The sequence below is a fragment of the Pseudopodoces humilis genome, chromosome 6 (genome assembly GCF_049639895.1).
Source record: "Pseudopodoces humilis isolate 2021_Gansu_Grassland_sample_001 chromosome 6, ASM4963989v1, whole genome shotgun sequence".
In the NCBI taxonomy this organism is placed as follows: Eukaryota; Metazoa; Chordata; class Aves; order Passeriformes; family Paridae; genus Pseudopodoces; species Pseudopodoces humilis.
Genome location: NC_142205.1, coordinates 1,050,460 through 1,077,622, shown reverse-complemented (window position 1 = coordinate 1,077,622; position 27,163 = coordinate 1,050,460). Strand labels below are relative to the sequence as shown.

The following is a 27,163-nucleotide window of genomic DNA, read 5'->3' as shown; positions in this document are numbered from 1 at the left end:
TCCCGGCACGCTGAGCATTCCCAGATCCACCTGCCCCTCCCTGCTCCCAGAGCTCCCCAAGGGAATGAGCTGGGCCCAAAATCCGCCCCAGGAAAGGGCAAGGAGCTCCTGGGCTGCCTGGGGAAGGTGGAATCTTCCAGATGCTGCAAGGGAAGAAAAGCTCAGCCCCTGATTTATCCCACTTGGAGTTACCCAGGATCAGGCCCCTGCATTCCAGAGGCCAAGAGATTCCCAAGGGAAGGGGCACTGACCTCAGAAGGGTGACAGCGACCTGCAAGGGCTCCAGGAGAGCTGGAGAGGGACAGGAGCCAGGGAATGGCTTCCACTGGGAAAGGGGAGATTGGGCTGGGATCTTGGCAAGGAATTCTTGCCTGGGCTGCAATTCCCAGATTTCCCATAGCTGCCCCTGGATCCCTGGGAATATCCAAGGCCAGGCTGGATATTGGGATTGGATCCACCTGGGATCCTGGGAGCTGCCCCTGCCCATGGAATGGGATGGGGATGGGGACAGGGATGGGATTTAAGGTCCCTTCCCACTTCCATGACTCCAGCACCGCTCAAAAACACCTTCCCCATGCAGGATCCAAGGTGCTCACCGGGAACATCCCCCCAAGCGTTCCCGGGAGCCCGGATTGAATCCCTAGAGCAGAAACCCCCCATGTTTTTCACCCAGCCTTTCCCTCAGTGCAATCCCTCCCCATGAACCAAATCCCTGGATCTGCAGCTCCAGGGGCGAGGCCGGGCTGGCTGAGCCCCGCGCCCGGCACCACTCCGGAGGATCCCGGCGCTCAACAATGGGGGATCTGTCAGAGCCCGGCCCGGCACCGGCCATCATCTGTTTCCCATAACTCCAGCTGACCTAAACTGAACAAGTAGCCTGTGTTTTCCATCTGGAAAACTCCGCGGAGCCGTTCCCACCCTAACCCTCTCCCTCCCCTGCCGGAGCCAGGCTTTGGAGAAGTCACAGAGCGATGATGCCCACAGGGATTTCCTCGCTATCCCCGGCAGCAGCACCGAACATTCCCGGGTTGGGATTTTGGTCCCTCCCAGGCCGAACACACCTGGATGCGCCTCTCTCCTCCACCTCTCCCCAAGGAAAATCCCAGCCCGACACTTCCCGGTGTAAAAACCAGCGGAGCCGGATGCCGGCCCTGCGCCTGTTTCATGATAAATTTAAAATCCATTAAAACTTTATCAGGAACGAGCTGCCAGGGAAACAAACAGATTCAGGACGAGCCCCACAGGGTCTTCCACGCGAGGCCAGCGTGAGGAAAAGCCCTGGAGGACGCTGCTGGTGGGGAAAGCTCCGTGTGCGGGCTCCGGGAAGGAAGGGAGGGAGCGCTGGGAATCGCTCAGGAGCCTGGAAAGGAAGGATCCGACCCCCAGAGTTATCAGCTCTCATTGGGGCTCCCATCCATGGGAGGGGAAAAAAATAACCTCCAATTAGGGGAAAAGCAGGATGAGTCCTTGAGGAGGATGAAGGGCAGGTCCAGAGGGAGGAGGAAGGGAAATGTTGGTAATGGGAACACAACCTGCACCAAACCCTGCCCGTTTTCCACAGCGCTCTGGGGTTTGGGCTCCCAGAGAGCCGAAAAGGTCCCGAAATGGGGAAGTTTCTGTGAGATGATGTGAGGTCAGAGCCCTTTGTTTTCCCTCTGCCTGGATCCCCATCCCAGCCAGGAGCCTCAGCTCGCTCCCACAGCTCCGCCGTGAAATGTTTGGGTTGGAAAAATCACATTTGCATCTTTATTGTTGTGTTCTCTCCTGGCAGGAGCAGGGCGAGCAGGGAGAAATTAAAACAGGATTAACGCGTAAATAAACCTCCTGTTCCGAGCACATCCAGCAGGAGCTGCACCCCTGGTCCTGGCAGCCCTTTTCCAGCTTGGATCGTGCCCCTTCCTGAGGCAATCATCCATAAAAACTGATCCAAACAGAAAATTCCAGATGAAGGGATGCTGTGGAGGCCACAGAGTCCCACAGGTTACACTCGGAGGAGTGGAAAGCACATCTTGGATGTTGGCAGGGAATGGCCACGGGATGAGAGGACTCGGGAAGGGATGGGGCATCCAGAGAACCCGGACAGGTGGGACAGGTGGGAGAGTGGGAACTTCATCAGGAAGGACAAAAAACCTTTTTTCACACCAAACAAGTGGAAGGTCTGGAACCAGGGTGGGGGCAGTGCCAGCACCAATCCCAGCTGGATGGGGAGGGAAGGGATTGGGAACAGCCCTGGGAGGAGGATTTGGGATGGATGAGGCTGGAATGGCCCAGGCTGGGCTGATCCCAAAGGAAAGGTGGGAATTGTGTCCCGGAGCCCCTCAGGTGAGGCCCCACCTGCAGAGCTGCCCCAGCCCCGGGGCCAAGAGCAGGAGGACGTGGAGCTGCTGGAGAGAGTCCAGAGGAGGCCCCGGAGCTGCTCCAGGGCTGGAGCCCCTCTGCTCTGGAGCCAGGCTGGGAGAGCTGGGAATGTTCCCCTGGAGAAGGGCAAAATGCAGGGAATGCTGAGAGTCCCTGCAGGGGCTCCAGGAGAGCTGGAGAGGGACTGGGGCCAAGGGCTGCAGGGACAGGAGCCAGGGAATGGCTTCCACTGGGAAAGGGGAGATTGGGCTGGGATCTTGGCAAGGAATTCCTGCCTGGGAGGGTGGGGAGACCCTGGCACAGGGTGCCCAAATCAGCTGTGGCTGCCCCTGAGCCAGCTCCAACCATTTCCAACCAATTCCAACCATTTCCAACTGATTCCAACTAATCCCAACCATTTCCAACCAATTCCAGGCAGTTCCAGCTAATCCCAGGCAGCTCCAGGCAGCTCCAGCTGGATGCAGACGGTGCCGTGGTTGTCGGGGTGTCCCAGGGCCCTTTGTGACACGGGGCCGTGCCCAGAGCCCTTTGTGACCCCTGAGCCACTGGGACACTGCCAGGAACGCCCCTCCCGCACTTCCCGGGATCCCCCCAGGATCCCCCCAGCCCTCCGAGGCTCGGGATCACGGAGATGGCGGAGAAGGCAAATCCCAAATCCCAGCCCAAGAAAGCACAGCTGAACTCCCGGAGAAGGGGGCAGGTGAGGAAAGGGACGGGACGGGACACACGGATGGGATGGGATGGGATGGGATGGGATGGGATGGGATGGGAGGGGATGGGATGGGATGGGATGGGATGGGATGGGATGGGATGGGATGGGCCAAGGAATGCTTCCCATGGCTCCTCCTGCCTGCCCGTGGGACACAGGGAATGACAGGTGGGACACAGAGAGACACAGATGGAACACAGAGAACCACAGGTGGGACACAGGGAATGGTAGGTGGGACACAGGGAACAAACCACAGGTGGGACACAGGTGCAGGTGGGACACAGGTACAGGTGGGACTCAGGTACAAGTGGGACTCAAGTACAGGTGGGACACAGGTGCAGGTGGGACACAGGTGCAGGTGGGACACAGGTGCAGGTGGGACTCAGGTCAGCCAGGGCCAGTCCCCCCATGGGATGAGGCTGCCAGGGCCACCCAGCCCAGGTGGGACACCAGGAGCCACCACGGTACCCTGGGACACCCCTGGAGATGGCACCGAGCACCTTCCCCAGGCCAGGAGCTGTGACAGCAGCCAGGGCCACCCTCACTGCCCCTCTGTCCCCCGCAGGTGGCCCTGCCCCCCGCCAGGCCGGCCCAGGAGGCGCCGGCGCCCGCCCAGCCCGCCCGTGACCCCGGCACCGGCCACCGGCCGCCGTCCCCCACGCCAGCAGCACCCTCGACCTCCGTCCAGAGCAGGGCTCCGGGCACCAGCCGCAGCGTCCCCAGCACCCAGGACACCCACACGACCAGGGACAGCACGGAGCCGGCCCCCGGCAGGGCCAGGGTGGGCCGGCTGACCGAGGCCGGGCTGAGGCAGCTGGGGTTGATCTCCAGGCACCAGCGGGTCCTGGAGTGGCTGGACGGAACCTTGGCCAGCAGGGACGAGGCCATGGCCGAGCTGCAGGAGGAGCTGCAGGAAGGGCTGGATGGATGCTGCGAGCCCCAGGAGCACGGGAATGATTAGGGTGGAAAAGTTCGCTGAGATCATCGAGTCCGACCGGACCGAACTCCACCAGGGCCACGTCCAGCCCCTCCCTGGCTGCCCCCACCGCCCTGAGGAACCTTCTTGGACAGGCACCGAAGGGGGGAGCTGAGAAGGCAGAGCCAGAACCTGCTCAGGACAAACTGAAACACAGGAATTCCCAAGGAAATTCCCAGGAAAACCCCGGGGAGGATGATCCAGCACCGGGACAGGCTGCCCAGAGGAGCTGTGGAGCTCCATCCCGACGGGACACGGACCTGAGAGCCCCCTGTAGCTCCACGGGGAGCTGGACACGGCGATCTCCAGGGGTTCCCTTTGCCCGTGGTGCCGTGAGGAGGGGGATCCCCTTCCCTATGGAGCTTCTGGAACCACTTGGGTTGGAAGGAACCTCGAAGAGCACCCAGTTCCACCCCCTGCCATGGGCATGGACACCTTCCGTCATCCAAAGCTTCTCCAAGCCCCACCCAACCTGGCTCCGAGCGCTTCCCGGGTCTAGAAACAAAACTAGGATGAACCTTCCCACCCAACACCTGTGGAAAACACGTCCTGGAGCATCCCAATAAAGAGTTCTTACACAGATCCGCCCTTGTCCTTTGGTTAATACCTGAAACCATGACAAGATGCAACAGGAGCAGCTTTTCAAGCCTCTGGTTTTCCCAACAAGTTCGTATCCTGAAGGATTCCGTGGGGTTTCAATCCCACACCACAACCACGGCCGGGGAGAGACGGGGAAGAGCCAAATCCCTGCTCCCCACGCGGCCCCTGTGGGCTGCGAGGAGACGATTAAACCCCCACAAAAAGGTGAAACCCGAAGATCACAAGCCCCCCCAGACCTCCAGCTCCCACCTCCAAACCATAAAAGAGTTCCTTTTCTCCCCCGCCAAACCCCGTGGATTCCAAAGGATCCAAGGAAAACCCTCTCCGAGGGCAACGCCGCCCTTGGGAACACCCCAAATTTTGTGTAGGGCCATTTCGGAGCTTTCCCGTCCCCTTCCACACGACACGGCCCCAAAATCCCATTTTTTTTGTGGGAGCTTCTCCTGTTCCCGCCGCTCCCGGAACTGTTCATTGTGCAGACCCAGCCTGGCTTCCAGGTTTTCCTGAACAAAGGACTGAAACAGGGGGAATATGCGTCAGAAGCCCGTCCTGGACGTTGCTCGCCCCTTTTTCCTGCGCAAATATTTGTAAACACGCGGAGAATTCGTGTCCAGGCTGCTTCGGGAGCCTTCATAAAACCAGGGATTTATTGCAAACAGGATGGGAATCATTTCCCAGCTCCCGGTGCTTATAGGGCTTTAGGATGGGAAACATAAAGAGCAGGAAAGCAGCGGCTGCAGCTGGGCTCCGAGCCCTGCCGGGGAGGGATGGAGCTGGGGTGGGAATTTACAGCTCCAGAGCCCCCCACAAACACCCCCCCCAGAAAAAGGGAAATACAGCCTGGAGTTTCTGGGCTGCACGGGAGAATCCCCCGGAGTTTATCCGTGGAGGGAGGTTCGGGGATAGGCTGAGCTCAGCTGAGCTGAGCCCAAGGAGGGCTCAGGCTGGAGCAAAGGAGGCTCAGGGGGAATTTCTGGCTCTGCACAAGTCCCTGGCAGGAGGGGACAGCCGGGAAGGGTCGGGATCTGCTCCCAGGGAACAACGGGAGAATGGGAACCGCCTCAAGCTGTGCCAGAGGAGGTTGGAAATCAGGGAAAATTCCTCATGGAAAGGGTTTTCCAGCCCTGGCAGGGGTGGAGTCCCCGTCCCTGGAGGATTTCAAAGCCCTTGGATGTGGCACTTGGGGACGTGGTGGCCCTGGAGAGGCTGCACTGGGTGACCTCAGAGGGCTTTTCCAACCTCGACAATTCCATGGTTTTACGATCCAAAGCCTCTCCTCGCAATCCCAGAGTTCTCTCACACATCCTCTGCTCCCAGCCGCAGGGACACAGCTCTCCCAGCACTGCTTCCATCTCCTTTCGTTTTTCCATGATTCCCACAGCTGCAGCCAATGCCAGCACGGGCAAGACCTCCAATTTTAGGGATAATGAGGAAAAACTGGAACTGCTCCCCAGGGTTGGATTTGGGTCTTTAATCCCCAGGAAGTGGCACAGAGAGAGATTTTAGTTCAGCTTTAGGAGCCAAAATAAGCCCTAAATGTGGAATATCAGCATCAGCCCAGCAGGACTGGGACAGCTGGGGAAGGAGAGGAGGGAGAAGGCTGAGGAAGCACATCCAATCCCAGATTCCAGGATCCAGGATCCCCTTGGAAAATCACAGCAAACCTGAGCATGGGACAAAATGCAGGAGGAGGAATTAAAATTAATGAAAGGGGGAAAACGAATTCCGCAGAGGGTGGTGAGGTGTTGGAGCACCGAGAGGCTGGGCAGCCTCCAGCCTTGGAGATCCACAAAATTTACACGGAAAAGGCTCTGAGATCCCTGATTTAATTCCAAATCCAACAAATTTAGACTTGGACCAAGATTCCCATGAGCTGTTCCAGTCTGAATTAGGTGCCCCTGCCATTGGGATTACGTGGGATTCAAGGTCCTTTCCAAGGCAAACCATTCCATTACGGTTTGAATCCATAACCAGAGGATGGGAAAGGAGTGGGAATTCACCATTTCCCTTTGTGCTAAACCGAGTTTCACCTTAGAACACCAACGTTCTCCAGGGAAATTCCTTCCCAATCACTTCACTTCCACCCCTATCACTTGTTGTTTTTGAGATATCTCCCTTCTGGACACCATCGCAGAGTCCTCCGGGGCAGCTGAGGCGTTTTCCAAACATTCCTGGGACCCTCCTGAGCCCCAAAGCCCGGAAACAGCAAATCCTGGGAAGAGCCTTCCCACGCCTGCACAATGCTGGAATCCAGGGTGGTTCAGCTGGACCCTGAAGAAGGTGAACATTCCCAACAAAATCCCCGGATGGCCTTGGAGCTCCCTGCACCCAGCAGCTCCAGGGTGGCTAAAATTCCTTACAAAAATGACCTTGGAAAGGCGTGGGGGAAGGTGAATGTGGCAGTAAAGGCTGAAAAAAATGATGGGAGGAATTCCATAACTTTCAACCCCTGAGCTGAGTCCTCCTGGGATGGAATTCCAGGATAACGGAGGAGAAAGGGAGTGGGGAAAACCAGGACAGATTTAAGCAGGAATTATGGCAAGGGTGCGCTGGCACAGCAGGATTTGGGGATCCTGGGAAAGCAGAGGGCGTCCCTGACCTCAGCCAGGATTTACTGTGCTTTTCCACAATATTCCCAACCCTAAACGTGGATGTCCCTGCAGGGATGAGGGGCAGCTGGATAAATAAATGATCACTGGGGTGGTCAGTTCCAGAGGGTCGGGATCAGGGAGTCGCATCCCAAATGGAGCTGGTGACAAGTGGGATCTGTCCTGGGACACGCCCTGGCTCCACTCCAGTAGCAGTGACCCACAGGAGCCACAGGGCAACCCCCAGGAACTCCTCAGTGATCCCAAACCGAGGGAGAAGTCACAGAACTGTGGAATTTTTAAGGTTGGAAAAGACCTTTGAGATCATTGGGTCCGAATACTCCCCCAGCCATGCCAGGGCCAGCGCTGCCCCTGTCCCCGAGTGCCACATCCAGGGGCTCTGGAATCTCCCCAGGGATGGGCATTCCAAACCTCCCTGGGCACTTCCAAGGCCTGACCACCCTTTCCATGTAGGAATATTCCCAATATCCACCCTGAGCTCCCCTGAGGCCGTTCCCTCTCCTCCTGTCCCTGTTCCCTGGGAGCAGATCCCAAATCCCCCCCGGCTGTCCCCTCCTGCCAGGGACTCGTGCAGAGCCAGAAATTCCCCCTGAGCCTCCTTTGCTCCAGCCTGAGCCCCTTCCCAGCTCCCTCAGGAATTCTCCAGCCCCTTCCCAGCTCCCTCAGGAATTCTCCAGCCCCTTCCCAGCTCCCTCAGGAATTCTCCAGCCCCTTCCCAGCTCCCTCAGGAATTCTCCAGCCCCTTCCCAGCTCCCTCAGGAATTCTCCAGCCCCTTCCCAGCTCCCTCAGGAATTCTCCAGCCCCTTCCCAGCTCCCTCAGGAATTCTCCAGCCCCTTCCCAGCTCCCTCAGGAATTCTCCAGTCCCTTCCCAGCTCCCTCAGGAATTCTCCAGCCCCTTCCCAGCTCCCTCAGGAATTCTCCAGCCCTTTCCCAGCTCTGTTCCCTTCCCTGGCCACACTCCAGCCACTCCAGGACTCTCCAGAGCTGCCCCAGCACTGGAGGTTCCCCAGGGCTGGCACAGGGGACAAGGGCAGGGCAGGACAAGTTTCTGGAGAGGTTCTGGAGTCTTGTAGGTTTTCAACACAAGACTGGATAAAGCCCTGACCAGCCTGGGCTGATCTCAGAGCTGCTTCCATGGAATCATGGAAATGTTTGGGTGGGAAGGGACCTGAGAGCTCATCCAGCCCCATCCATGGAGAGGGACACTCCTGCTGTCCCAGCTGGATCCAATCCCAGTGTCCAACCTGGCCTTGGGCACTGCCAGGGATCCAGGGGCAGCCACAGCAAATCTGGGAATTGCAGCCCAGCCCCTCCTCACCCTCCCAGCCAGGAATTCCTTCCCAGTATCCCATCCCTCCTCATTCCAGGTCAGACCAGAACCCCCTGGAGGTCCCTCCCCAGGGAACGATCCCATGAACCGCAGATTCCATGGATTTCCCCCGCTCACGGCAGACGGAGTTGGCCACCGAGAGCAGGACGGGATTGAGGGGACTGGGATGGAAGCAGCCCTAAATCCCAACTCCCAGGATATTCCCCACGACCACGCCAGCCCTGGGACAGCCCTGCTGCTCTCCCTCCCCTCAGGTGACGAGGAGTTTGCAGGAAAACCTCCCTGGCTCAGGGTGGGCTTCTTTTCCCCCCTCTCCCCTTTCCACGTCTGCTTTCCGTGCGGAACATTTCCATCCCTGCCATCGTATCAGTGCAGCAGAACCAGCGCCGATTTCTCCTCTTTGATGGCAGCCCAGCGCTTCTCGTGGCTCTTTGTGGCGGGGGGAAGCGGCTCAGGGGGGGTTCAAAGACAATTCCCCGTGTTCCCGAGCTGGCCAGGCTCCATCGGCACGTAGGACAGCCTGGTTATCGCGGGTCACCGACACCGCCGCGCTCTAATGGCTTTTCCTGTGGCCTTATCGACGCCGCGCACAAAGTGGCTCCCCCAGCCTTCCCCTGTGATCTCAGAGCTGTTTACGGCTATCTCCAGCCACCAGCCCCGCCAGCAGCCGCTGAGAAATGCCAGGACACGGCCACGGGACAGGCTGCAAAGTGCCTGACACCGACAAGGAGTCACCGGAGACTCGCCACGGGCAGTTCTTTATTTTCTCCCCCCGCCTCGCTCCTTTCCATTAAAAAAAAAATAAATAAAGTTTTCAAGTTCCCCAGGAAAACTTGTCAAGAGCGGGCTCTGAAACGGGAGAAGCGCAGAGTTTCCATGGTGGGGGAAATTTGTGTTGCGGATAAAAGGAAGGAGTGGAGCTCTGGAGAGAAAAAAGGTTTGGTTTGATCTCACCCTGCGCCCTGCAAGCACAGCTCCCGTTCTCCTGCCCCCTCTGCAAAGCTCAAATATTCCTGGTGGGAATGCTGAGCCCCTCCGAGGGTGGGAAGGGAGCGGGAGCAGCGTCCCAATCCCCAAAAAGCAGGAGGAGGAGGATTCGGGCAGGCAGCACCAGCAGCATCACGCTGCAGGATTTACAATTATTTGAGTGCAGGGCTGGGAGGAGAACCAGGATCCACGGGATCTCCCAGTCCCAATGGAATCTGGGAATTCCTGGAGCCCAGGGACCCCTGAGCAGCTCCTGCAGCAAAACCTGGCAATTCCAGTGATAATTCCAAAAGAAAACCTTGTTTCTCCTCCCAAGGCCGTGCTGGCTCAGCACAAAGAGATACAAACCTTGTCCTTCCCCAAAATTCCCAAGGACAGCTGTCCCGAATGGATACAGACTATCCACCCTGACAAGATATTCCTACACGGATTGTTTTCAGTGAAACAGGGGAGGGTTGTTATTAACAGTACACTTCTTTTTTAAACCTTTTTAATGCATTTTGTGCATCAAAGCAGCTCCAGGGTTGGGGGAGAGGCAGCACAGATAAAAATGTCAGCGGTGAGATAGGACAAATTTATAGCAAATCCCTGTCAGCTCCCATTTATCTAAATTATCCAGCTCTGGATTCTCCAGAAACCCTCCACCAGCTCCAGTTTTAAGGCTGTTTTTTACCTCAGAACCCGCTCCCTTTTTCTCTCTGCGCTGCTGCCTCTGTTTTTGGACACTTGTTCTTTCCCCTAAAATGACCCCTTTGTAGCTGGGATCAAAGAGCTGGGAGTGTCAATCCCAGTGTCTTCAGGAACATGTGAAGAACCTCAAAGTAATTGGGAAGCAATTAGCACAAAGCTAAAAAAACCCACCCCGCCGAGGCAGAGCCCAAATGAGCACTAACAGGCACCAGCCCCGCTCAGGGAGGGGTTTAAGGGACTTAAATCATCCCCAGACAACTTTTTGGGAGCACCTTCAGCGCAGCCCACTCTGCCTTGAGTTTTTTTTTTGGCTTAATTTTTTTTATTATTATAATTATTATTATTTATTATTATTTATTTTTTTTTTCATTCCTCTCTGCTCTGGGTTCACTCTTTGCTTTCTGCCTCGCTGCAGCTTACGGGAAACACGAAACCCAAAAGTGCTTTTCATTCTCTGTTATGTAAAGCTCAGCCAGCCCGTGCCTCGGAGAGCCGCGCTCAGATGCTCCCGCAGATAAAACCAGCCGGGCCGGGCCTCACCTCTCCTCCTTGGACATCGATCAAAGCGGCCCCGGCACCGCGCCTGGCTCGGGGAAACGTGGGGACATGGACCCGTTGCTGGTGGAAAATCGCCCTGGGTTCGTTCTTTGGGGCAGAACGGCCCCGTTTGGTGCCTTCCCCCAGGAGGGGACGGGGCTGATGGCAGCGGCCACCGGCAGGTGGATGTCCTGAGGTGGCCCAGGCTCAGCTCCAACCAGCCCAGCGGAGCCTGAAACCCCTGGATCTGCTGCCAGAGCTCCTTTCCTAAACCTTCCCCTGGACTGGGATGGGGCACCCTGGAGATGTGGGATCCATAAATGGAATCCCACACTGGATTGGGATGGGGCACCCTGGAGATGTGGGATCCATTCCCAGGATCCCAGATTGGTTTGGGATGGAGACACCCTGGAGATGTGGGATCCATTCCTGGAATCCCAGACTGGATTGGGATGGGGCACCCTGGAGATGTGGGATCCATTCCTGGAATCCCAGACTGGTTTGGGATGGAGACACCCTGAAGATGAGAGATCCATTCCCAGGATCCCAGATTGGTTTGGGATGGAGACACCCTGGAGATGTGGGATCCATTCCCAGGATCCCAGATTGGTTTGGGATGGGGTACCCTGGAGATGTGGGATCCATTCCTGAAATCCCAGACTGGTTTGGGATGGGGTACCCTGGAGATGTGGGATCCATTCCTGAAATCCCAGACTGGTTTGGGATGGGGCACCCTGGAGATGTGGGATCCATTCCTGGAATCCCAGACTGGTTTGGGATGGAGACACCCTGAAGATGAGAGATCCATTCCCAGAATCTCAGACTGGTTTGGGATGGATGTGCCCTGGAGAACTTGGGATGTTTTATCCCAATTCCCAGAGATCCAAAGTCTCCCCACTCCCATCTCCCCCTCAGGCAGCCCATTCCTCACCAGGAAAGGAACTGGCATCCCATAAAATCATAAAATCCCATAAAACATCCCCGAGAACCTGAAAAGGCTGAACAGAACCTGGGCTGGGCTTAGAGCTCAGGATCTAAACCAGACCTCGGCAACTGATCCTAAAATTCTCACACCTTGGATCTGCCCCCAGTCCCCTCCTTAAATCATTCCCAGGATCCCAGACTGGTTTGGGATGGACACACCCTGAAGATGTGGGACCCATTCCCAGGATCTCAGATCCATTCCCATTATCCCACACTGGATTGGGATGGAGACACCCTGGAGATGTGGGATCCATTCCCAGGATCCCAGACTGGATTGGGATGGAGACACCGTGAAGATGAGGGATCCATTAATGGAATCCCAGACTGGTTTGGGATGGACACACCCTGAAGATGTGGGATCCATTCCCAGGATCCCAGATCCATTCCCAGGATCCCAGACTGGTTTGGGATGGGGTACCCTGAAGATGTGGGATCCATTCCCAGGATCCCAGATCCATTCCCAGGATCCCAGACTGGTTTGGGATGGGGCACCCTGGAGATGTGGGATCCATTCCCAGGATCCCAGACTGGTTTGGGATGGGGCACCCTGGAGATGTGGGATCCATTCCCAGGATCCCAGACTGGTTTGGGATGGAGACACCCTGCAGAATCTGGGATGTTTTGCTCGATATCTGCAGCAATCCACGCCCGTCTCTCCCTCAGGACAGCGTCAGGCAGCCTTTTCCTCACCAGGAAGGGAATTGGGATGAACAATCCCATAAAACATCCCAGGAGAGCCCGTCCTGCCCCGCAGCCGCCACCACGCCAAGGTCCAGCTCTCAATTAACCCCCGCCTGACCTTCCTTCACTTTCTTTCCCCCTGCTCTGCCCTTCCTGCCAAAGTTCAGCGTTTCCTGGAAAAGTCTCCGTGCCTGTTGGATGTTGTCCTTCGCCTTGGTTGCCGAGGGAAGGATTTGCAGGATTTACAGGTGCCTGGCCCCCTCTGGAAGCCCGTGACCGCGGGCTGACCCCCCGGTACAATATGTGAACTCCTGCCCTGCTGATAAGGCTGCCAGATAGGAGCAGGAGTTTGCAAATAATCCTTTGGGAATTTATAAGCAGCGCAGCCATAAAACCGAGGTGACTGGAAGGTCGATTTCACTAAAAATAATAAATATCTCAATGTTTATTCAACGTGGGCCTTTTTAACTGCGGGCCAAGCTCCGAGATAACGCTATTGTAAATGACAAATATTGGGAGTTTTGGGGAACTATTACATTATGATCCTTCCCCTCCGTGCTCTGCAGGATCTCTGACATTGTTCCACCCGAGCCGGGCCTGGAAATCCAGGCAGGATTCAGGCCCAGGTCAGGAAAAGGGCAATTTGCTGCTCAGGGAGTTGTGGTTTTTTAATTCCTCCTGCTCCCAATTCCCTATAACGCCTTCCCTGGAGCTCGGCTCCCGTTTCTGCTCCGTGCCAGCGCTCGTTCCCATTTTTTAGGGCGCTGGGATGGGAGCGGGGAGCGGTCCCATCTCCGGGTGGAGCTGAACCTCTCCAGGGAATCCCTGAGGTTGGAAAAATCCTCTGGGACCTGAGGCCACCGCTGCCCCGTGTCCCCGAGGGTCCCTGCAGGAATTCCTGCTGGAAAAGCCTTCCCAATAAGGAATTTTCCCCAAATCCAACCTCTGATCCCATCCCCTGCAGCTCCCTGCTGCATTCCCAGCTCCAGAACAGCCAATCCCACCTGGATCCATCCCACGGATCTGCCCATGGATCTGCTGCTCCCCCGACACATTCCTGATAAAAACAGTGCCAGAATCCAAACAATTCCACCCCAAAATTCCCCCATTTCCATGGAATAACAAAATTCTTGCATCCAAACCAGGATTGTTGGAGCAAACAGTGCCAGAATCCGGCCAATTCCGCCCCCAAATTCCCCCATTTCCACGGAATAATTCATTTTCCTTGGAGGAAACAGTGCCAGAATCCAAACAATTCCTGCTCAAAACTCCTTCATTTCCATGGAATAATGGAATTACTGGATACAAAGAGGAATCCTTGGAGAAAACAGCATCAGAATCCAACCATTTCTTCCCCAAACTTTCCCATTTCAATGGAATAACAAAGTTAATGAATCCAAAGAGTTCTTGGAGGAAACAGCACCAGAATCCAAACAATTCCTGCCCAAAACTCCCCCATTTTCATGGAATATTGAAACTCCTGCATCCAAACAAGGACTGTTGGAGCAAACAGCATCAGAATCCAACCGATTCCGCCCCAAAATTCCCCCATTTCCATGGAATAATGGAATTCCTGGATCCAAAGAGGAATCCTTGGAGAACACAGTGTCAGAATCCAACCATTTCTTCCCCAAACTTTCCCATTTCAGTGGAATAACAAAGTTAATGAATCCAAAGAATTCTTGGAGAAAACGGTATCAGAATCCAAACAATTCCTGCCCAAAATTCCCCCATTTCCACGGAATATTGAAACTCCTGCATCCAAACAAGGATTGTTGGACCAAACAGCACCAGAATCCAAACAATTCCTGCCCAAAATTCCTCCATTTCCATGGAATAACAAAATTCCTGCATCCAAACAAGGATTGTTGGAGCAAACAGCGTCAGAATCCGGCCAATTCCGCCCCAAAATTCCCCCATTTCCATGGAATATTGAAATTCCTGCATCCAAACAAGGATTGTTGGAGCAAAGAGTGCCAGAATCCAACCAATTCCTGCCCAAAACTCCTCCATTTCCATGGAATTACGAAATTCCTGCATCCAAAGAGGAATTTTCGCCGGAAAATCAAACAACTAAGAAATATAAAGACATTAAAAATTGAGGATGTGGGACAGCTGGACAAAATTCCCTTTGCATTTCCGTAGAAATCCACAGGAATTCCACAGATTTTCCCCAAATCCATCCATCCCTGTCTTTTTTCCCTCCCTCGGGGACGCGCATTCCGGATAAACGAGGGAGGAGAGGATCCATGGAATTCCCGGGAGCGGGAAAATCCCGGATTGACTCACCAGGACGGAGTAGATGTGGAGGCATCGATAGACCGGGGAGAAATCCACCAAATCCTGGGCTCCGGGCACCTGAAACAGGGAGAAAATCCATGGAAAACGTGGGAAACTCACCAAAATTCCACGGAAAAGGAAGTAGAACTCCAAGAAATTTAATTATGGGTAAATGGAGCAATAAAAAAACAAAGAAAAACGAGCAAAATCCTAAAAAAAATCACATTTTAATAGGTTTGTCGCTACAAAAAATCACATTTAGGTGAATGAAACTGCCAAAAAAAATTAAATTTTAGTGAGTGTAACTCCAGAAAAATCCCATCCAGGTTGGTTTAATCCATAAAGTTTCCATGGATAAATAAGGATGTCTCAAAAAAATGCGATTTCGGGAAGTGAAATCCGAAAAAAAATCAAATAAAAATGAATTCTCCTCTAAAAAAAATCACATTTAGGTAAATGAATCTATTACAAAATCATAGAAATTGCAGTTTTATTATAAATTATATAAAAATAATTTATCCAAATATTTTAGCAAGAATTCCATAGATCCAAAATGCCATTTTTAGGTGAGTTTAGCTCTCTAAAAAAATCAAATTTAAATAAATTCTACTCTAAAAAATGACTTTTAGGTGAACATAACTCTAAAAAAATTAAATTTAGGTGAATAAAATGATTAAAAAATCACACCTAAATCAGTGTAACTCCAAAAAAAATCAGTTTTAGGTGAGTTTAGCTCTAAAAAATTCAAATTTAAATAAATTCCACTCTAAAAAATGACCTTTAGGTGAATGAATATGTAAAAAAATCACACCTAAATCAGTGTAATTCCAGAAAAAATCACATTTAGGTGAATATAACTCTTCGAAATTCAAATCTAACCAAATTCCACTCTAAAAAAATTACATTGAGGTGAATAAAACGATTAAAAAATCACACTTAAATCAGTGTAACTCCAAAAAAAATCACTTTTAGGTGAGAGTAACTAAAAAAATTCAAATTTAAATGAATTCCACTCTAAAAAATGACTTTTAGGTGAAGATAACTCTAAAAAAAATCACATTGAAATAAGTTTATCGCTCCAAAATATCATTTCTGGGAGAGGGCAGCAGGGTCAGGGCAAAGCCAAGATTCCAGGGATGGAAAAATCCATGTAATTCCCGGGATCTGCCCAAATATCCCAATCTTTCAGGGCTTAGAAGCAGGAAAATGTCCTTTAATGTCGGTTTTGCTCCACTGAAATCCCACGGAACGCTCCGACTCATTCCAAGCACAGAATCCAGCGGATCCTGGCACCATCCCTGCTGCTCCTTACGCAACAAAAAGTGGGGAAAAAAAGGCGAAAAACAGGGAAGAAACCCAGCTCATTCTTTGGACTTCACGTTGGATTTGGTTGAAAGCTCCATTTGGGTTTGATTTTTCCCGGTTTTTCCCCTCGGGAAGAGGCGCCAGGGAGGCTCCGACAGCGCCGGGAGCCACGCGCGGGGATGGAAAAGGGAATTTGGGAAGGGTGGGATGGAGGAAGGAGAGATCAGAGGGGGAATTTGCATTTTGTGTCTTTGGAGATGTTCCCTTGGCACTCCTTGGCCCGGGCTGAAAGCTCCGGCACCCAAAATCCCGGGAAAAGGGAGTGTTCTGTTGCCATGGGGCAGGAGAAGGGGGCAGGGATGAAAGGCCCGATGGACAGCCCTTGGAATGTTTTGTTGTTTTCCCGGGATTTAATGAGGCTGGCAGGGAGGTGGGATGAAGAAAGGGGAGCTCGGGGCTCAGGGAGCATTTCCAACCCCAAAGTGCCCCGGACAGGGTCCTGCAGGAGCGGGGATGGGCAGGGAAAAGCGGGATTTGGGGAGCAGGTCCTGGAAATGGAACTGGGAAAGGACGGCGGGAAAATCAGTCCTGGGGCTGCAGAGGGTCCAGGCTGGAGCAGGAACGAGGGATCCCAGGATCCCAGCCTGGTTTGCGATGGGGGATCCTGATGGAGGGAGCCTGAGGAGATCCAGGATGGGATTCCCACCGGGATCACCTCGAGATCCCAAAAATCTCCTCCCAAAAAAAGCCCAGGGGTGCAGGAGGGGGAAGGAGGAGGCTCAGGGGGATAAGGGCAGCAAAGGGAATGAATCCCTGGATGGATTTCAGCCGGCTCATCCCCATCCCTGGGATTCTCCTCCCTCTCTGGCACCGCTCCCCATTGCCAGGCAGGGCTGGATCACCGGGAGAGAGGAAGGATCCCCAGCAGGGGATGGGGCTGGACCCTTCCCATGTCCCCTTGGGCTGCTCAGCACATCCCACCTGAGGGCTGGGAGAGCTGGGAATGTTCCCCTGGAGAAGGGCAAAATGCAGGGAATGCTGAGAGTCCCTGCAGGGGCTCCAGGAGAGCTGGAGAGGGACTGGGGCCAAGGGCTGCAGGGACAGGAGCCAGGGAATGGCTTCCACTGGGAAAGGGGAGATTGGGCTGGGATCTTGGCAAGGAATTCCTGCCTGGGCTGCAATTCCCAGATTTCCCGTGGCTGCCCCTGGATCCCTGGGAATATCCTGGACACTGGGATTGGATCCCAATGGGATGGTGGGAGCTGTCCCTGCCCACGGATGGGGTGGGAATGGATGTGATTTAAGTTCCTTCCCAGCCAAAGAATTCCAGGATTCCCTGATCCCAGCTGAATCCAGGGCAAGGGCTCTGAACGAGGCTCACCCCTCTCACAACTTTTCCCTTTTCCCTTTCCCAGGGACACCTGCACACAAGGCCTCACTTCCACTGAGTCAATCCCGATTTTCACCCGTTTCATTCCCATTCCAACCCCCCCAGGACTTCCAAAATCCTGAAGCAGCTCCCAAATCCCCAGCCCAGCTCCTCAGGACTCCTCAGGCACGGCTTTTCCCCCCCTTTATTCCTCCAGGATTAGGAGCCATCAGTCCTAAAATTCCTTTTTGAATCGGTAAAGCATTAAACAGCGAAACGCTTCCGGCTCCAAAATCCCTGGAAAAACCCTTGGAGATGCCTGGAGCGAGGGCAGCTCCTGCCCAGAGACCCCACCGGGGTTTTTAGGGAGGAGGGATCTCTCAGCCCTCCACACCCCCTTCCAAGCAAGGTTTTCCAGGGAATTCCAATCCGGGATCAAACGGTTTCGCTCCGCTCAGATCTGCCCTCCACGGAGAAATTGCTCTGATAAAGAATGAAAAAAAAAATCGGGATTTGGCCAAAACAATTTGACTCCCCCCAGAGAAATTCGATCAAAGCAACAATTTCAGGCTCTGAATTTCTGGAGGAACTTCCAAGCCCACACACAGGCTCGGGAAAAATCGGCTGGGCCATTCCACACAGCTCCCATCTCCAGGAGCAGCTGCAGAATTCCTGATCCAGGAGCAGCAGGATCAGGCAAGGAAAGTCAGCTCCTTTCCATAGGGAACTTTGTTGGAAATAAAGAGATGCCTGCAAAACTATGTTGGGGTTTTATGCAGGGGGTGAAGATACCATTAATTATTTTTTCTATTATTATTATTATTATTATTATTGTTGTTGTTGTTGTTTTGTTGTTGTTGTTATTAATAATAATAACAATAATAATAGTTCGTTTTTATAATAATATTATTCTAGTATATAATTAATATTATTATATTATGTAAGAAATATTATTTTGTAATTATTATGTAAGAAATATTATTTTATAGTCTGTTTTAAGAAAAAACAAACAAACAAAACAAGATCAGCTCTTCTGCATGTGCAGCTTTGTGAAAGAAGAAATATTAATTCAATTATTCAAAATCTTCCCAGAATGTCTAATACAGGGCTTGGAATATACAGAATATATGGAATTCCATCCAGGAGGACGTGGAGCTGCTGGAGAGAGTCCAGAGGAGGCCCCGGAGCTGCTCCAGGGCTGGAGCCCCTCTGCTCTGGAGCCAGGCTGGGAGAGCTGGGAATGTTCCCCTGGAGAAGGGCAAAATGCAGGGAATGCTGAGAGTCCCTGCAGGGGCTCCAGGAGAGCTGGAGAGGGACTGGGGCCAAGGGCTGCAGGGACAGGAGCCAGGGAATGGCTTCCACTGGGAAAGGGGAGATTGGGCTGGGATCTTGGCAAGGAATTCCTGCCTGGGCTGCAATTCCCAGATTTCCCGTGGCTGCCCCTGGATCCCTGGGAATGCCCAAGGCCAGGTTGGACATTGGGATTGGATCCCAATGGGATGGTGGGAGCTGTCCCTGCCCATGGATGGGGTGGGAATGGATGGGATTTAAGTTCCCTTCCATCCCAAGCCATTCCATGACTCCATGAAATTCTCCCTCTGCCTGGATTCACACACAGCGCTCCTGCCCTGGCTGATATTCCCAAATCCAGCTCTCCATCCGACATTTCAATATTCAGACACATCTAAAAATCCACCTTTAGCTCCAAAAGAAGTTCCCGCATTCCCTGAGCCAGAGCGCTCCCAACAATCCATAAATCCCGGATTTTTGGGATGTGCCGATGCCAGGGGAGCTCGGGAGGGACGGCTCCCCTGACACCCCCTCCCGCCCAACCTCGCCTTTTCACCCCTCCTGATTTCCAGAACAAAGGTTTGATTCATCTCCTCCCAAAACTGCCCCGTGCACACAACATCCGGCTCCCAATCCCATTCCCAAATCCTGCGGCAGGCACGTTCCCGGAGCTGGGAACACCCAAACCCCTCCTGCAAGCGGGGTTGAACAATCCCTGCAGAACTTTTAACCCCTGGAAGACGAGTTTTCCATGGAAACGAGCAGCCCTGGCTGCCACCAGGGATATGAGGCTTCATTTGGGATACCAGGGTTAATTTGGGATAAATTCGGGATACGAGGATTAATTTGGGATACGAGAGTTAATTTGGGATTAATTTGGGATACGAGAGTTAATTTGGGATTAATTTGGGATACGAGAGTTAATTTGGGATTAATTTGGGATATGAGGGTTAATTTGGGATACCAGAGTTAATTTGGGATAAATTTGGGATACAAGGGTTAATTTGGGATACGAGGATTAATTTGGGATACGAGAGTTAATTTGGGATTAATTTGGGATACGAGGGTTAATTTGGGATACGAGGATTAATTTGGGATACGAGAGTTAATTTGGGATTAATTTGGGATACGAGGGTTAATTTGGGATACCAGAGTTAATTTGGGATAAATTTGGGATACAAGGGTTAATTTGGGATACGAGGATTAATTTGGGATACGAGAGTTAATTTGGGATTAATTTGGGATACGAGAGTTAATTTGGGATTAATTTGGGATACGAGAGTTAATTTGGGATTAATTTGGGATACGAGGGTTAATTTGGGATACCAGAGTTAATTTGGGATATGAGGGCGATTTTGGGAGACAAGGATTAATTTGGGATTTCAAGGTTAATTTGGGATAAATTCGGGATACGAGGGTGATTTTGGGATATGATGATTAATTTGGGATACGAGAGTTAATTTGGGATTTGAGGGTTAATTAGGGATTTCAGGGTTAATTTGGGATATGAGGGAGATTTTGGGAGACAAGGATTAATTTGGGATTTCAAGGTTAATTTGGGATAAATTCGGGATACGAGGGTGATTAATTTGGGATACGAGAGTTAATTTGGGATACGAGAGTTAATTTGGGATTTGAGGGTTAATTTGGGATATGAGGGCAATTTTGGGAGACAAGGATTAATTTGGGATAGGAGGGTGATTTTGGGATATGAGGGTTAATTAGGGATTTCAGGGTTAATTAGGGATTTCAGGGTTAATTTGGGATACGAGGGTTAATTTGGGATACGAGGGTTAATTAAGGATTAATTTCGGATAGGAGGGTGATTTTGGGATATGAGAGTTAATTTGGCATTTCAGGATTAATTAGGGATTTCAGGGTTAATTTGGGATACGAGGGAGATTTTTTGGGAGACAAGGATTTATTTGGGATTTCAGAGTCAATTTGGGATACGAGGGTTAATTTGGGATAAATTAGGGATATGAGGGTGATTTTGGGATACGAGGATTAATTTGGGATACGAGAGTTAATTTGGGATAGGAGGGTTAATTTGGGATAAATTCGGGATACCAGGGTGATTTTGTGATACAAGGGTTAATATGGGATAGGAGGGTGATTTTGGGATACAAGGATTAATTTGGGATACGAGGATTAATTTGGGATACAAGGGTTAATTTGGGATACGAGGGTTAATATGGGATAGGAGGGTTAATTAGGGATTTCAGGGTTAATTAGGGATTTCAGGTTAATTAGGGATTTCAGGGTTAATTTGGGATTTCGGGGTTAATTTGGGATTTGAGGGTCCTTGGTGGCTTTTGGTGTAAAAGCAGGACACGAGCACAGGTTCTGCCCCTCAGTGAGGGTGCAAACCCTCCAGACTGGAGCACCAGGAATTCCAGAGAACCCAAATCCAGGGATTTGGGAACCATCCCAGAGTCCCACTGATTGGAATCTGTGGATCAGCTGGGCAGAGGGACACGGGCCAGGACACTGCAGAGGCTCCAGGACAGGGCACGGAGCAGGGGTGACACCAACAACATTCCAGGAATTGTCCCTAAAACTCCTCTGCTGCCACCAGCAATGGCTCCGCTCCAATCCAGCTTTGGAGTCCTCAGGAAAGGGATCTGGAGCTGCTGGAGAGAGCCCAGGGGACATCCAGGAGCTGCTCCCAGGGCTGGAGCCAGGCTGGGAGAGCTGGGAATGTTCCCCTGGAGAAGGGAACACTCCCAGCTCCAGGGAGAGCTCAGATTTCCCCCCTGAGCCTCCTTTGCTCCAGCCTGAGCCCCTTTCCCAGCTCCCTCAGGAATTCTCCAGCCCCTTCCCAGCTCCCTCAGGAATTCTCCAGCCCCTTCCCAGCTCCCTCAGGAATTCTCCAGCCCCTTCCCAGCTCCCTCAGGGATTCTCCAGCCCCTTCCCAGCTCCCTCAGGGATTCTCCAGCTCTATTCACAGCCCCGTTCCCTTCCCTGGGCACATTCCAGCCCCTCCAGGGCTCTCTTGTCGCGTGGAGCCCAAAGCTGGAATGGCTCCAGTTCCACTTTTTTTGGATTAATTAATTAATTAATTAATTAATTTCCAAAAAGGAGAAATTCCCAGGAGGATTCACTCTCGTGACCCAGGGAATGCTGGAGCTGCTCCAGGGCAGGCTCAGGATTCAGGGAAAGGTTCCTGATCCAGAGGTGCTGGCACTGCCCAGGCTCCCCAGGGAATGGGCACATTCCCAACTCTGCCGGAGCTCCAGGAGCGCTGGGACAGCGCTGCCAGGGATGCCCAGGGGGGTTGTTGGGGGGTCTGTGCAGAGAAAGGGGGGTTGGATGGACGGATGATCCCTGTGGATCCCTTTCCATGCAGAAAAGTCCCTGATTCTCCAAGGAAGGAACACGGGGAACTCAAAGCTGATCAGGAACAAATCGCTCCCGTTTCCCTGCGGCGCTTCTGGGAAAAGGGACCAGGGGGGCTCCTCCATGGGATCAGTTCCATGGATCTTCTCCATGGGATCTGCCCCATGGGATCTGCCCCATGGGATCTGCTCCATTGGATCTCCTCTATGGGATCTGCCCCATGGGATCTGATCCATGGGATCTGCCCCATGGGATCTCCTCCATGGGATCTCCTCCTGGGATCTCCTCTATGGGATCTGCCCCATGGAATCTGCTCCATGGGGTCTCCTCCATGGGATCTCCTCCATGGAATCTCCTTCCTGGGGCTTCCTCCATGGGATCTCCTCCATGGGATCTCCTCCCTGGGATCTGCTCCTGGGATCTCCTCCAGGACACCTGGCCAGGTGCACCCGGGGATCCCGCGGCTGCTGCCCCTCCCCCACTGCTCCTCATCACCACGGACAGTGGCCACTGGCCACCCTGACCCCGGGACCGGCCGGGGACAGCCCCTCCTGTGGGGTCACCAGAGAGCCACCACGCCCAGGGACGAGATCCACCTGCCTGAGATTGGCCAGAACCACGGAATCATGGAATGGCTTGGGTGGGAATGGATCCTAAATCCCATCCAGTGCCACCCTGCCATGGCAGAGACACTCCTGGGACACTGTCAAAGGTGGCTCCAATCCCAGTGTCCAGCCTGACCTTGGGCACTGCCAGGGATCCAGGGGCAGCCCCAGCAAATCTGGGAATTGCAGCCCAGGCAGGAATTCCTTGCCAAGATCCCAGCCCAATCTCCCCTTTCCCAGTGGAAGCCATTCCCTGGCTCCTGTCCCTGCAGCCCTTGGCCCCAGTCCCTCTCCAGCTCTCCTGGAGCCCCTGCAGGGACTCTCAGCATTCCCTGCATTTTGCCCTTCTCCAGGGGAACATTCCCAGCTCTCCCAGCCTGGCTCCAGCCCTGGAGCAGCTCCAGGGCCCCATTCCATGCTGATGTAGGAACGAAGATCCCAACCAGAGGGTCCCAGAGCAGCCGAAGGGCTCCGGGCTGACCCCGGAATTCCTCCCCTGTGGAGGAAGGTGTGACCTCCCCCTGCTCTGGATGCACAGCAGCCGTGGGAAGGAGGGAATGGATTTGCAGGGAGAAAACAGAACAACCCCGACTTTAAATTCCAAACTTGTCCTTGATCCCGTCCCTGGCTGCTCGGGGGCTGTCACGGTCAGGGTGACAAACACCCCCCACAGAAAATGTCGTTTTCCTGACAAAAGAGGCTCCAACAAACGAGAAAAAGCATCCAGAGGGGCAGACGGAACTTCCCAAAAGGTCCAGGACACGGCTGCATCCCAAGGAATGATGGACACATCCAAAGGCTCAGCCCCCCCAAGTCCTGAACTTCAGGTCTGGATCTCTGAGCTGCCTTTCCCGAGGGCTCTGTTCCATGGGAAAGATCCCAAATCCCAGGTGTCCCAGCACCGGGAGGAAGGAAAAACCAGCAGCATTCCCAGGTCATGGTTTGTGGTTCCCAAAACCAGCGTGAACGGAAGGGAAGGTGCGGGAAGGTGCGGGAAGGGAAGGGAAGGGAAGGGAAGGGAAGGGAAGGTGCGGGAAGGTGCGGGAAGGGAAGGGAAGGGAAGGGAAGGTGCGGGAAGGTGCGGGAAGGGAAGGGAAGGGAAGGGAAGGTGCGGGAAGGGAAGGTGCGGGAAGGTGCGGGAAGGTGCGGGAAGGTGCGGGAAGGCGCGGGAAGGTGCGGGAAGGGGCGAGAAGGGAAGGGAAGGGAAGGGAAGGTAAGGGAAGGGAAGGGAAGGGAAGGGAAGGGAAGGGAAGGGAAGGGAAGGGAAGGGAAGGGAAGGGAAGGGAAGGGAAGGGAAGGGAAGGGAAGGGAAGGGAAGGGAAGGGAAGGGAAGGAGGGAAGGGAAGGGAAGGGAAGGGAAGGGAAGGGAAGGGAAGGGAAGGGAAGGGAAGGGAAGGGAAGGGAAGGGAAGGGAAGGGAAGGGAAGGTACGGGAAGGGAAGGGAAGGGAAGGGAAGGGAAGGTGTGGGAAGGTGTGGGAAGGTGTGGGAAGGTGTGGGAAGGGAAGGGAAGGGAAGGTGCGGGAAGGGAAGGGAAGGGAAGGGAAGGGAAGGGAAGGGAAGGTGCGGGAAGGGAAGGGAAGGTGCGGGAAGGGAAGGGAAGGGAAGGGAAGGGAAGGGAAGGGAAGGGAAGGGAAGGGAAGGGAAGGGAAGGGAAGGGAAGGGAAGGGAAGGGAAGGGAAGGGAAGGGAAGGAAGGGAAGGGAAGGGAAGGGAAGGGAAGGGGAAGGGAAGGGAAGGGAAGGTGCGGGAAGGGAAGGGAAGGTGCGGGAAGGGAAGGGAAGGCGCGGGAAGGCGCGGGAAGGCGCGGGAAGGGAAGGGAAGGGAAGGGAAGGGAAGGTGCGGGAAGGGAAGGTGCGGGAAGGGAAGGGAAGGGAAGGGAAGGGAAGGGAAGGGAAGGGAAGGGAAGGGAAGGTGCGGGAAGGGAAGGGAAGGGAAGGGAAGGGAAGGGAAGGTGCGGGAAGGGAAGGGAAGGGAAGGGAAGGGAAGGGAAGGGAAGGGAAGGGAAGGGAAGGGAAGGGAAGGGAAGGGAAGGGAAGGGAAGGGAAGGGAAGGGAAGGGAAGGGAAGGGAAGGGAAGGGAAGGGAAGGGAAGGGAAGGGAAGGGAAGGGAAGGGAAGGGAAGGGAAGGGAAGGGAAGGGAAGGGAAGGGAAGGGAAGGGAAGGGAAGGGAAGGGAAGGGAAGGGAAGGGAAGGGAAGGGAAGGGAAGGGAAGGGAAGGGAAAGGAAGGGAAAGGAGCACATCAAGGAGTTCAAATTTCCAAGTCCCATCCTGACACAATCCCTTACCCAAAGACAAACAAAGGACAAAGGAAAAGGCGAAGAACTGGGTTACGGAGCAATGTTTCCATGAGGGATGGCTCTTCCCCACCCCAGACTGGGGTGGGCACTTCCCAATCCTTGGCCTCTCTGCTGAACCCGGGAATGGGAACAGGGATAAAAACACAAAATAACCAGATTTTGAGACACATCCCACATCCCCCAGAGGCACCACAGCCACCCCGCGCTGCCCGGCATCCCTGGATTGGTGTTGCACAGTTACCTCTTCCTCCTCATCCTCATCCTCCACATCCAGGATCCCCGAATCCTGCTCTGACATGGGGCTGGTGTTCTTCACCTCCAGCTCGGAGCTGGCGCTGAATTCCTTCTTGGATTTCTTCCCCCCGCTAATCCTGGGCTGCTGGGACACGATGTTGTCCAGGTTTCTCTGCTGCTGTGCCTAGGAAAAAGCAGAGATTCCATCCGGGATTTGGTTTGGATGCACGAGGCGCAGCCAGGCCTGGAAGGGGACAAAGGAGGCCGAAGGCGCCACGCGCTCGGCGGAATTCGTCGCCTTTTCCCCGAGCCAGATATTCCCAGATCCACTTGCAAAGCAGGCCAGGGATTATGCAACGATCCAAACGCTCTCCTGACTCTTTCCAAATCCCAAGGCCCCGGCCCCCGTGCCGCCACATTGCTCCGTTTACGGCCCAGCTGCAGCAATATTCGCCCGCGGGCCATGTGGTGACTGTCACAGGCCGCGCTCAGGGACCTCCTGAACCGCTGGATTTGTTCCTCTTTTCCAGCCGTGGCGGCACAAAACATTCCACATCTGGACCCCAGAGGCTCCTGAAAGCATTTTTGTGGGAGCCCAGGAGGGTTTAATTGCACGTTGTTGATGTGCGGAACGAGCTGTAAAAGGTGCTCAAGGAAAAGGCCGGGGTGGAGGGCTGGGAAGTTATTCCAGGGATTTTGGGGCTGTCTGGAAGTGGAGGTCACGCTGCGCCCTCCTGCAGAAATTCCCTGTTTTTCCTTTGATATGGAGCGCAATAATCGACAGGAAAAGTGGTTGGGCCCCGATTCTTCGGGAGTTGGTCGGGTTCAAACCGAAGGACAAGGAGTGGGAACAGCACGGACACACAAGGGGTCTCAAGGGCCAAATCCCAGCCAAGACCAGGGAAAAAAGGGCCAATCCCATGGATGTGGCGGTGCTGGACACGTGGGTTTGTGTACTGGAGTGACTGGAAACGAAACACATGGAAAACCTGGAATTTGTATGGATTTAGACACAGATTTAGAGGATTCCTCCCCGTACTCTGCTGTGGATTTTTCACGTGTCAAAATAAAGGCGTGTGAGCATCATGGAACTGCAGACAGGATCTTAAGGATCCTCTCATTCCGTGGGCAAGGACACCTTCCACAATGCTCCTGGACATTCTGGAATTCCAGGATTCTCTGAGGTGGCAAAAGGGGCCCATCCTCTTCCCTATGGGAATGCGACAGCCTGGATTTAGAAGGAAGCAGGAAAACCAAAAAACCTGTTTGGAATCCAACTGACAGCAACACCAAGGGAGAATTAAAACATTATTAATTGCTATTAAAAATTGCTAATTGCTAACTACTTTTGCTACCTGAACTGCAGAGAGTACAAAGCTTTATCCATGTGCAAACCTCCCAAATTATTTCCTTTTCAACTCCTGGAAGTTTTAACATCCCCCCAGAAATAATTCAGGAGCAGCTTTGATTTTTGCCAGCCTCAAAATCCCTTTGGAATCTCTCCTTGGGAAGCAAAACCCCACCAGGGAATGAGCACTGGAGTAAATCCTACATCTGAGGAAATCCAAGCAAGGAATGAAGATCCCGTTCCTTGGAAAATCCAGGAGTGGATATCCCATTCCTCAGAAAATCTACCTCAAAGCGCTCCTCACCCCGAGCACACGCAATCAGCTGCCAATTAATTAATGAGCTGGGTAATCGATAACAAAATTCCGTGTACAAAGCTGCCCCTGGAGGTGGCTGCAGCGGGAACCGAGCGAATCCTTGGATCGGGATGCGTAATCCTTGTGGGATGCGTTATCCCGCAGCACAACCTTGACCTCTAGCGGTTGGAAAGCAGGAGTAGCCCTGGAGTTCATTACTCCGAGTGCTCCTCCCAGCTGAGCCAGGGGACTCCCAACCCATCCCTTTAAAAAATCTCATCGGGGATCAATCCCAACAATGGGAATTTTTGCAACAAAGCCCCAGAGGGAAAGGTCTG

The 27,163-nt window shown here is 53.5% G+C and overlaps 1 protein-coding gene across 3 annotated transcripts in view; it reads right to left on the bottom strand.

Moving 5' to 3' along the window:
* Positions 1–27,163, bottom strand: part of EXOC6B (exocyst complex component 6B) — a 281,715-nt gene that overhangs the window by 132,456 nt on the left and 122,096 nt on the right. For all 3 annotated transcript variants that reach the window (XM_088056403.1, XM_088056404.1, XM_088056405.1), the window contains 2 exons: positions 25,190–25,366; positions 14,753–14,821 (listed from right to left, as the gene is read on the bottom strand). In XM_088056403.1, the coding sequence (XP_087912529.1) occupies positions 14,753–14,821; positions 25,190–25,366 (246 nt within the window). The remainder of the gene's footprint in view (positions 1–14,752; positions 14,822–25,189; positions 25,367–27,163) is intronic.